Below are 12847 nucleotides of genomic sequence, written 5' to 3'. Positions count from 1 at the left end.
TGTTCATCAATGATTACTATACAGAAGCCTCTGAATGACAATGCTAAAAAAAAATAACTATGATACAGTAATTCATGAACCGTTAAGACTAAAATAAAATATGAAACCTTGTAATTTTTCTTTTAAATCTCTGAGTCATTTTGGAAATTTTATTACTTAAGTTACCAGAAGGTTTTATTACAGTAAATCTGGCCATATCATCTTGTTCAATAATACAAAGTTTTTGTCAATTCTTATCATTAGCATCTACTATTGCACACTTTGACATTAATATAATTTTGTATTTTTTTGTAATAATAATCCACTGTAATTGGCCACTCATAAATATCACATTACTGTATTTTTAATGTATATATATATGTTTATATTACATGTATATCTAAGTATCATTTTGTTAATTAAAAATTTTTCATTATATTATGATGCAGACCCAGCATACATTTAACACCCAATGAATTGGTTTCTACATGCCTAAGTACCCAATAATTAATGGGTTAAACCATATTATGTAACATGATATCAAAATGACCTCCATGTAGCCTAGCTGATATACAGTACATGTACAACTTATCACACTTCTCCAGAATACTTCAAAGTACTCTGTTTTGAAAAACTATAGTTGTCAGAAAGGTCTACTGATCCAATATGCATAATCACTAAACTGTCCAATAGCTTACTTAAAGGTCACCAAAACTTGGTAACATTTTGCTTTAGGCCACAAAACAAATCATAAACATACAACATATGAAGGCCTTTTGTTATTGCCATTTTCAAGTGTGAATTAATTGTATGAGTAGAGTGGACGACAACTATTAGTAGGCTTTACATTGTTAAGAATCTTGACTGAGTTTTGTAAAGTACGTCCATCTAATCCAACCCATTGTGTTACAACCTATTCAGGTTACAACCTACCTTTCTACAGTACAATGATGCTGCTGTCCCTGAGAACCACCAACTGCATATATCATATTGTCTATAACTCCTACTCCAACACGATTTCTAGGTACTGACATAGGAGATTTTGTCAGCCATTGTTTCCGTAATGAATCATACATTTCTAAAGAACTACAATCCATATTTCCATCAGGAGAATTGTTTCTACCCCCAACAACATAAAAAGCACCTTTAACAATACAAGCACTTAGTCCACTCCGAGGTGTTGGTAGATCTGGCAATCTGTACCACTGCTTTGTACATGTATTATAATATTCAAAGTTACTAAGGGACTGTCTAAGATAACCACCAGCAGTATATATCACAAGAGGAGAACAAGGTTTTCTTGGTTTTTCTGGAATTGATTGATGAAGTTTTAAACCTTCAAAAATTTTAGTCAAATATTCCTGACATTGAGGCATTTTCTTTAAAACATTACAACTATTTAATTGTTTTTCTAAGAAGTGAGGTGCTAAAAAGTGACAACGAACAGCATAAAGTAATCCTTCTAATTTACATGCTCGTTTCTCTAAGTCATGTTGCACCCACCGTATCACAGCATCAAAAACTTCCGATTCACATCGAATATTAAGTTCATCATGTTTTATGAGACTTATTAACTGGCAAGGATTTAACGTCAAAAATTCATCATTTCTAACAACTTCTGAAAAATGTTTAAAAATATATTCCCTAGCTTTTGTTTCTAACTCATGGCACCCATGTTCACTGGCGAAGTCTGTTATTCCTATACAATTTGTAGGATCTAGTTGATGTTCTAAAAATACACTACACGCCTCAACAACATGATTCATTTGAAACATTGTAGCTGCTGGTAGAAGATAACACACATTCATTTCATTCACACGAACTTCAGCTGTGTATGCAAATTCTATGAGAACAGCAAGAGTACAAGCATTTATTCCATGTAAGGGAATCGTAGTCATTCCTTCCTCTTTCATTCCTCCAGTAAACATTGCACGAAAATATGGACTAGCTGCAGCCAAGACAATTTTATGAGCAAGAAATTTGTCTTCACCCACTACCAAAGTCACATCACATAATTTGGTTAATCTTCTAAGAGTGCTCATAACATCCAGTGCTTCCTTTGGATGTTTCATGATGGTAAAGTTCATACTACCATCTGCTGGCTTCTCTGTAGTTAACGGTTGAATCCGATAACAGGAGGAACTCTCTGTTTTCATTTTTGTTTCATAAACTTCCTCTGCAGACATTTTTGTAATTTTTGTCTTGCCCTTTGTTACATTGGATCCAACATGTTAATTTTACAATGTCTATATTTGATAAAAGTCTTGTAGTTGTGATAGTACCTGAAAAAGACAAATATCATAATCATTTCACAAATCAATCATTTTCAAAAATGACAAAGCAAAATTTCAGACACTTCCACAATCTGTAAGTTAAATGTCACACACTACATACTCAATATATACATGTATTTGACTTCCAAAGTTTGATATTTTACCAACTTTTTTTATGTAGAACATTATAGAACAGAAATATCACAACATGTTTGGAGAACAATGTCATCCTATGACAGATAATGACATGGCACAATTAGATTTAGTGATCATCAACCAAGTACTGATCTCATTATATAAAGTACATAATACATCAAAACAGTATATTTATCCATAGACCCTGGACATTACAGATTTTCTTGCTCCTTAGACCCCTGAATTGTTTGTATGTGTGTGTGTTATTTAATATTTCCCCATATTAATTTTAGTACTTTCACTAGCATAGATTGAGTGTAATCTATACAACAGTTAATTGTGTCCAATGGTTTAGAGGTAATTAAGTTGCAATAATTTCCCATTTCAGGATAATTTTATCTTTTTTTCTAATTGAAGCTTATAGATTTCAGCTAAATAAAGCAGTTTATTTACCAATTCATGTTAAACTCACAAGTTATTCACAAAATGCTAATAACACTGTCTCAGATGATTGAAAATATGAAAAAAAACTGAGCAAAAAATAAAATAAATATGCATATGAATGAAATAATGACCAATACTAAATCTACACAAAATTGTTAATTTGTTTATAAATAATTCAAGAATATTTACGTGGTAGCAGCTGTTTCCAGATCAATAAAAATTTAGTTTTAATTTTATATATATATAAATGGTTTAAATTGCACTTAAAAAAATAAATCAATACATCAGATGCAAATGATAAAATTCTGCTGTATCATGTTATTGAACAGAATCCAATGATGTTACAAAAATCATGAATAGTGTCACGTAGGATTAAAACATAATAGAGAAAATAAAAACATCTCCCTTTATTACAAAAGTTCAGCTCATGACAGTTTGATAAATATGATACTAGCATGCGGCTTTGAGGATATCCCATTCACGCTCCTTCATCATTTAACTCATACCAAATGAAAAACAATTCAAACCAATAATTTTCATTTTCAATTTTCCTACCTTATAAGAATCATTACATTGCACATTTGTTTTCCACCTAAATGACATGGTAATGAAGGTTTCTGGGAGATATTTACTTTATATAAATACCTTAGTCATTCTGCTAATTAGAGACCTTCATGTTTGTTTCATGACATCTCATTTACATCAATATCAATAAGCAGGATTATATGGAACTTATTATAGAGAATCAATGACATCAACGTCATCATTGTCACATTTACTCTATTTTTTTTGCCTTACTTTAACACCAGATAAAAGTCCATATAACAAGGAAACAACACTCAAAATGGAGGTAGGACAGCAGGGAGACAACACTCACAAAGTGAGATGGAGTCAATTACAAAATATTTCAAAATTCAAAACATCGAGAAGCAATTAAAATTTGTAATACATACACAATTCAAAATTTCAGATGTGAAAAAGATACTAAAATAAACCCCCAAAATGATGATCAAGCAACAAAGAACCTGAGAGAAATGATTCCACAATAAGTCAATTATCAGCTATAAATGTCTTCTATTGTATCCTATAGTACAAATTCTTGGCTTCAGCTACAAATAACATATAAAATGTCACAATCATTATATAGTTGCTTTATCTAAACAACTTGGAAACAATAGGTAGAAACTATTGTTGTAATTCCAAACTGACAAGATCTTAGGGAGTATTTAATTAAATATTATTGCATGACCTAAAAATCTATAATAAGTTTGAATCAATCATGACATCTATATACTTTAATTTTAGGACTAAGAACAAACAAAAAACAATTCTACATGAAAATTGATTTCTCAAAGAAATAAAGAATGAGGGGAAAATAATAAAAAAAAAGATATGGAAGAAATGAAGAAAAACAACAACTTTGAACAAGATATGGAGAAAATTAGGGAAAACATTTGGAAAAGTTCTTTAACCGACTATTGAAAATTATAAATTCTTTAATAACAATAGAAACACCTTCATTTTGTGTACTTATCCAAGATTAAAATACCACAAATCAGTTTGAGTTTAAACTATGACACTGAAATGACCAATTCTTTTTTTATAGAAAATTAAAACAGAGGCAATTCTTTTCTGACATTTTGTTTTTATTTCATATTATCTTCTTTCATATGGTATTCACCACTTATGGTTTTTTGGAAAGCAGGAATTTTCATATTTCTAAAAAACTTTATTGGCTTTAAAAGAGACTCATAACAAGGAAAAAACCTATAAACAAAAGATATATGATTTTAAGGATACAAATATGATTACTTGTATCACATTTGAGTTCCGTGCCCACAATGGTAACAGAAAAATTCCTGTCAAGCCGATTACACTGAATTTTATCATGACAGTTACACAAATGGTAGTATAAATAAAAAAAGGCATTTGATGCTAAAAAAATTGAAAACCAAGACTAATGTCTAACAATTCATGACAGTTAATCAAATATTCTTGAACAAAATAAATAAGCCACAATAACTGAAACCAGATACAAGTACCACATAAGTCAAAGTTGTTAATGTGTAATACATGTATTATAGAATAGAATTATTCAGAAGAAAACTATTAATTATGGAAAAAATTATAGAACGAGCACTGAAACCATACTACCGTGCTTCAATAGAAAAGACCCTGTGACACTCCTGCCATGCTTTTACAGAACGGGCACTGTGACAATCTTGCAATGCATCAACAGAATGGGTACTGTGACCATCCTGCCATGCTTCAACAGAACAGGCACTGTGGCCATCCTGCTATGCTTCCCCACATCAGCACAACTGATAAACATGTTTACTACATTAGTTACGAAGTACAACATTGACATCAGTAGGATACACAATAAACTGCTTTTATAGCATTATTAACACTCCGTGAAAATTACAATTATTGGAAAAATATATTCATATGCAGGAATAATAAAGAATTATAATGAAATACTTACTGATAATGTTTCTTATCCAAATTAGTCACAAATGATTATTTTGATGCATAAAACCAAAGAGAATTAGGTATAAAATACATTCAATTAAATAAAATCCTTAAAAGAGCACTGAAAATATCTGTAATTTCCCTCTTTAATTTGACATCTCCTTGTTTAGATTGATAACAACCATTCCATGGAATGAACTCCATTTTTGATAAGTTAACTTGTCAGTAAAAACTTCAATGATTTGGCTGAATACTGCTACCCGTAAAGTTTAGATCACATGACCATTTAAATGTCCTACGTAAAGTGTTGAATGAAGTTGCAATTTTCCATTAGGGTTTAATAGTATCAGGTTGTACAAGGCCTAAACTGCATCTAAATAAGTTTGCTTGAACTTGAAGATGGCTCATTGAACTTGGACTTATCTCCATTTTTTGACATTATATTCCCCAAGTAGAAAAAGTCCACTGACCTTTATGAAGCAGTATTATATCAACTGAATGCAACATACAGTGTGGTTCAACTTATTTAACAATCCTAAAATCTAAACTCTTATTTTATCAGAGATGACTTAGAACTTGATAGTAAAAACATAGAGTTACATATGTTTCCTTCAAATGTCAAAATAACAAATCAAAATGCTAATGTTTGAATCTTACCATAAATGCACCACATTCTTACATCCATGGTTAGTGAACAGGGTAGAAATCTACATCCTAGACTGTGAAAAGTACGATATTATTGACATGCACGTCACTTTTCATGCTTGATTAAGTAGATCAATTGTATAATATGACTGGTCAATAGTGAAAACTAGCTGAGTCATACTGGTGGTCAGAGGTGATACTTAAATATAAAGTCTCCAGTGAAGTCAAGTTCTTGGATAAAATAGATTTACATGTATTAACAATTCAGCTAATCAAACAGATAACCTATCAAAAGTCAAACAATGACTTGGCAAAAATGACCATGTCTCTAATTAAGTGTTTGCCCACAACTTAATATAGTTAAACTGTTTGCCTATGTATCAGATAGTAAATAGTTCTCCTCATAATATATGTGCTTTATAACTTTTTTTCTATGATTGTTCAAACACTTAGCTGTATAAGGAAATAAAAACCCTGACTTTCTATTTATTTCACTAAATTACTGAAGTTTGGTAGAACTGTTTTGCAATAATGAGATGTAAACCTGGGGCAGTGAAGCTTGGGCAGGGTACAATAGAGTAAAGTATGAGGTGCCAAAACATACTCAATGAAGTTCTATGGAATACAGATAATTAATGAATGATTTCATATTTACAAGAGGTCCTATGGATTACAGATAATTAATGAATGATTTCATGTTTACAGGAAGTCCTATGGATTACAGATAATTAATGTAGGATTATATATTTACATATTTCATGAATTAAAGTGTTAGTCCTCAACATATGTTTTTCCTGGCGGTCTTAAGCACATGAAAAACACATGTTGCCAGTTTTCGTGTGAAGTAATACGTACCATTTTGTTAATACACATAATTCTATCACAACACAGTAAAATGAAAAAAAAACCTCTGGTTACAATGAAGATCAGTGATTCAATACAATGGCTGCTATAGCTGTAATACACCTTAGAATAAAATATAAAACCTGATACAAGTTATAATGAAGTAAATTTCAAATTTTAGAAATGTGTTGATTTATTGATGAAACAGAGGAAGACACACTTACAATATCTACCAGGAAGACAATAGATTTAGGTTGGTTAATCCAAATACAATCTAGTATGTATGATAAAGCAAAAAAAATCCTTGATCAAATGTTGCCTTACTGCATTATCAATAATATATCATTGATCTAAACAATTGCAGCTTCAACCCATCTACCTATCCACAAGCCAAATATGTTATTATCTACTTCAGCTTAATAAAGGGGATGCCTTGAATAGCCTTGTAATGTCTAGTCCATAATAATCGGGATAGTTAAAATATTTGACAAAATGAGTTTCTTAAGTCAGGTTTATTTTATTGTTTCAGATAGTAATCTTAGCCAAGTATTTCTAGATTATATTTCCACAGGCTTATTGTTAAGGGAAGGAAGCTTCATTGACAAGGATGACTCAGCATATTTCTAACTACATTTTTTGCAAATAGGATTAATTCCCCTATAAAGTACCCACCTTTTTTACATAGTTTATGAATCAGAGATCAGGGTTTGAAGTTCTTTGAACAAATATAACAAGAGTTTAAAAATGAAAAAGTACAAAATAATAAATTTGCTGCAAGCATAGTTGTTGGTTTTCAACTTGCCATAATCTACAACAGACTGTTCTTTAATTCCCCAATTCACATGAAAAGTATAAATAATTACCTCAAACAATTCCCTAAAATGTAATTTTATATAAAAAACCCTAATTTATTTCTCAACTGAAATAAGGAACTATTTCTTTTTTAATAAAAAATTAATTCATATTTGTAGTGTGTAACTTCTGATAATACTGGTATAATGGACCACACCAGAAAGTCTTTAGAAAGTTTAATTGAAATAACCTTCCACACCAAAACTAATGAATCACAATCGTCTTTCTGTAATTAATTTTTTATCCGTTATTTCAATTCCATATTTGGTACAAGAGTCCCTATTTAATGCCTATCTAATTTGACATTTTAAAAGCTTAGTTTTAAAGAACTATTCAAATTGTTGAGTATCATTCCTATAAAACTATCAAAATTATTTTGCATGTTGTAATAATCTCTCATACATGTAAATATTGCTGGTTTTGATTGTATAGTCTTCTCAATTCTCTACCTATTGATGATTACCTATGTGAACGTGACTACCTTCCGTGGAAGAATGTAAAGCAATTAAAGGTATGAGGTCAGCAAACCACGAAAATAAAAGTAATATAAGTGGGTCATAATAGATATATATTTTGCTGATTCATACGCATGCTCAGTGGAAGGTAAACGTGAGAGCGAATTTCTACCTGAGTAATCATCATTCACTACAGTCTGTCTCAGGTAAATTTAATCAATGAAACTTAGGACCTATTGAAATGAACTCCATGTCATTTTCCAACCAAAATAAGACAACAATCAAAGCATTTCATTACTGTAGGGCTTTAAGAACTCAAGAATAATCTTTCATATAATCAAAAATCAGTATTACATTCTATAAACAGGTGTCAACATTAGAATTGTGTTTTGAAAGTAAGCAGATTTATAGTCAAATTGCAATTTAAACCTAATAAAAAAATCATATGAAGTTAGAGTGACCTTCAAAGTGTATATTGGTGCATTAGTGAAGATGAATTAATGAAACCATAACAAGATAAAGCATAACAATAAAGGTATCACCATGAAATGTCAAAGTTCAATTCAATCATAATTAGTCCAAACCATAAATTACTATCTTAACCTGCAAGGTATATTCAATAAAACTCAACAGCTTAATAGTATACAATCACTCCTTATAATTTGGAGTCACTACCTTTTGACTTGTGTACTATACAACTCTAAAGATCAAAACAAAGCAGTAAATCTTTAAAGGTCATGAAAAAAAAGAAGTCAATAGAAATATGTATTTCATGAGTATAACATTTTATGAGAAGTGACATTTTGTAGCCTTGAAATAACTCATTCTCAAAATGTAGCCAATGGCTGATTAAGTAGATTTACAACTGAAGAAACAAAAAACATTATAAACAAAGCAAAATAAAAAAGAAGTATTTGTAATATAACTTATAAAACTTCTGTAAGAGAAACAGAACCTCGATTATCATTTCCCTTCACTAAGTTCTTTAACAAACATTCCTGGTTCCTCTCCTAAATCAAGTAAATTTCAACAAAAAATATTTTTTTCTAGTTTCTTCCTCAAAGCTTAAATTGGACAGGTACATATTTCTACAATGTTCTGACAACATTATCCCAATTAAGGGATTTTTTTTCTGTGATTCTTTACTCTGTTTCAAATGTCCTTCAAAGGTGCACAATGAAAATACTGAACTTGAAATACAATCTATATTATGACATAGTATATACTGAGAAAATAACAGCAGTACCAAATAAGATTCTGTTTTCTGAGTTTTGCTAGAATTAAAATGATTAATTACTTGACTATTGTTGAGAAGTATCTTTCTGTTCCTGGCTTCGGAAAGACTCAAGTAAGGACCAAAACAGGACCAAAGTTTTCTGGTGGTTACAAGAGAAACCATTGAAGGGTTAAGTGACAAAATAACTAATTATTATTAATGTTCATTAACTGTAAATAAAGACATCATAATAGCCTTGTTCATCGGTGTCTCGCCCTGTTTTTTTTTTTTAATTTCTTTTGAGTATATTCAGGCCATTTGAGGTTTCCTTCTCAAAATCACAAGATCTGTCTTTTTTCCTGTCTATGCAGTGATATACACTTCTGAGGATATATGGACTGTCTGTCTGTACCTTTTTCAATGTATACTACTCGGGATTTAAGAATCGTCTGTCGATGGTGCTGCTATGTATACTTCTTGGAATCAATAATGGAAGAGATACAGATTCTTACAAACTTGAAAGAACTTAGCGTCTATACAAATATTATGCAATTTGGTTTTCATCAATATACCCAAATTCTTTCATTTAAGCATGGTTGGTGAAAACTACCAAAACTTAAAAAAAAACAATCTGGAAAAACCCTGAAAGGTTCAGGAAACAAAACATGACAATGACACTAGATTACTTAGTGTAAAGCTTTATACAGTGTAGTCTTCATAGAGCTTCTCTTTCAAAAGGAAATAAAAATTACATGCAAATTAATGTAAAAAAGCCAAACAATAACTTAAAAAAAAACAAAATTGTTCAAAAATAAATTTAAGATAGATAAAATAAAGTACATTTAAATTTCCAGTTAATATATATTTCTATTGTAATCATTGAATTAGAACTTGTTATGATTGATTTTCAGATTTAAATTCATAGCCAACATTCCAGAGACTTTCACTATCACGTTCACATGACTCGACAATTCACTGCCTTTCAGCTTTTTCATTATAACTGAAAATATATTCTGATTGATGACACAAGATTTCATTCATTTCATTTTTATAAAAAAAATAAATAAATATTTAAGTGCACTCAGTACAATGGTAACATTCTAAGACTTATAAACGTACATGTATGGCTTCAAGATTTATTTTTGTCCAATTTTTATACACCAATTTTCCTTCTTTTAGGTTTATCAGAAAATTTATAAATTGATTGTTATCATAAGAGCCCACTCAAAAAGCTAACAGGAGAAAATGTCAATATCAGTAACAGTGAAATTATTGTTTTTTGCATGTAAAATTAAAGACTTGACCCAATACATCTGAACAAATTGGCAAAGTTTCATATCAATACTATCAAGCATATATAGCAAATCACTGCAGATATACAGTGAACTGATTGACACTGACAGAGTCTGGTAAATCTACCTAAACTTGCAATTTTTCCAAGTTGTAGGGGTGGGGCATAAGCCAGTTTCATTCAAATCCCTAGTTAACAGAAGTTTCAGAGACTGACATCAAAATTAGGAAGGTTCTTGTGTGTATCTAACAATACTTGCATATGTAGAGGGAACTATCATGATAAATTGACTGCCCAAGGGACAGTGATATTGCCTGAAATGCTCAATTTATCAATAATGCCCTCCCTATACATAAGCAAATATTGTATTTATTTCATTGAAGAATCTGAAGAGGGCATAACTATGTGATAATGCCCTCTTTACATTTAAATATATCAATGAACACCACATGACAAAATTTTAACCAATAAGAATAGCTCACCTTCCTCTGATATGAAATAGACTGTAATAGGGAATGAGTTTACATACATTCTATGCTAATGTAGTTTGTAGGCAAGAAGAAACCAAAACAGGATAGACATTACACTATAACTAACTAGATAGACATTACATTGAATACAGTGTGGTGTTAATTAGTCTTTGTTCTGCTTTAGGTGGATGACTGTCCAATTGGCAATGATACCACATCAACTATTTTTATTTTGTAACTTATATGGACAGACCGGCTTGCTCTCACACTATATGACAAGTACATAACATGAATAGGATGATCCCAGAAATGGGGGTACCTTGCTTCAACTCAATTAAAAAAAAATGAATACACTACTATTTACTGCTCAGTAATTACATGACAAATGATGAATCTAATAAATAAACATAAGTATCACCATCAAATACTTATAATCAAATCAATACAAGGATTTATACATCCATAACTCCATATTTCTGCAATTGCTTGGACCAAAAGTGAAACTGCTGCAACCTCTGACATCGCTAGACAAACCAGGTTTGCTCAGAACTTATCTTATGAATTGTGATCTACTAGGATGCTAGAAAGCACAGGAAAATTTGTGTTCTTGTATTATCACAAACAACATAATAAGTGCTCAGCAGTTTGTCTAGCAGGCTGCATATTTGATAGTGGGAGCAAGCCCCTGTAGATAAATATTATATTGTAACTAGCTAGCTAAACATTAAATTGTAACTAACTAGTTAAACAATACATTGTACTTTACTAGATAAACATTATATTGTAACTAACAAAATAGACATTACAATGTAACTAAATAGATAGACATGACATTGTAACTAACTAGATAGACATTACTTGTAACTAGCTAGACATAACATTGTAACTAAGGTGATGCATTCCTCAAAACAATGAAACAGTTGCAAATGGGAACAGTTACTTTTTTCCTTCTTTACTCTTTAATTTAAAGAGAACTTTGCCCTACTTCTCCACAGCTACAGAATAATGTCTGCATTTTATGCTGTAATTGAATTAGAATTCTTCTAAATCCTAGTACACAATCATTAAATACACAAAAGGCAATGGTAATTAGATTATGTTACATTTAGGACATGTCTATAAGAACTGCTATATATAAAGTTTAAACTTAAAAGAAAGCTTAAGGAGAGATCAGTCTCCACATCAACAGAAGATACTAAACATACTTTTGAACTTCTAAAAATTGGAAAATCCATGCTAGAAAAATACCTTTACTGGGTTATGCATGTCTTTGAGTACAATTATTTGCAAAAACCTCTTATCATACTTAAGTAGTGATAAACAAAAAATTAAGAAAAAAGGCGATAAATGTCAAACCAGATAATGAAATGATCATATAAACACCACCATGCAACAAAGTGGTGGACACGTTATATCTGACAGTAAACCATGGTGATACATAGGGATGGACAATGTAAGTCTGACAGTCAACTACGATGATACACATGGATGGACAATGTACCACTGACAGTCAACTATCGTGAAACAGTGGTGGACAATGTACCACTGACAGTTAACCATGTTGATACAAGGTGACTGACAATGTACAATTGACAGTCAACTATGGCGATACAAGGTGATGGAAAATGCAAAACTGACAGTCAACTACAGTACAGCAAAGTGGTGGACATAATATATCTGACAGTCAACTACATGATGTGCAGTGATTGAAAATATACATCTGACAGAAGAGTTTGACAATGTACATAAAAACAGTGTAGCACAATGATACA

The 12847-nt window shown here is 30.9% G+C and overlaps 1 protein-coding gene across 5 annotated transcripts in view; it reads right to left on the bottom strand.

Moving 5' to 3' along the window:
* LOC148630130 (kelch-like ECH-associated protein 1) overlaps positions 1–12847 on the bottom strand; it is a 32201-nt gene that overhangs the window by 5627 nt on the left and 13727 nt on the right. For 3 of the 5 annotated variants that reach the window (XM_088561395.1, XM_088561413.1, XM_088561421.1), the window contains exon 2: positions 913–2261. In XM_088561395.1, coding sequence (XP_088417521.1) covers positions 913–2165 — 1253 coding nt within the window. In that variant the 5' untranslated portion in view covers positions 2166–2261. Of the gene's footprint in view, positions 1–912; positions 2262–5316; positions 5574–5960; positions 6089–12847 lie in introns of those variants that run through there. The other 2 variants (XM_088561427.1, XM_088561404.1) reach the window with 2 other exon arrangements.

Source organism: Perna viridis, chromosome 1, assembly GCF_037379345.1.
Source record: "Perna viridis isolate PV_CMFRI_1.1 ecotype Kerala chromosome 1, ASM3737934v1, whole genome shotgun sequence".
NCBI lineage: Eukaryota > Metazoa > Mollusca > Bivalvia > Mytilida > Mytilidae > Perna > Perna viridis.
The sequence above is the reverse complement of the archived record's forward strand: the minus strand, read 5'-3'. Positions and strand labels throughout refer to the sequence as shown.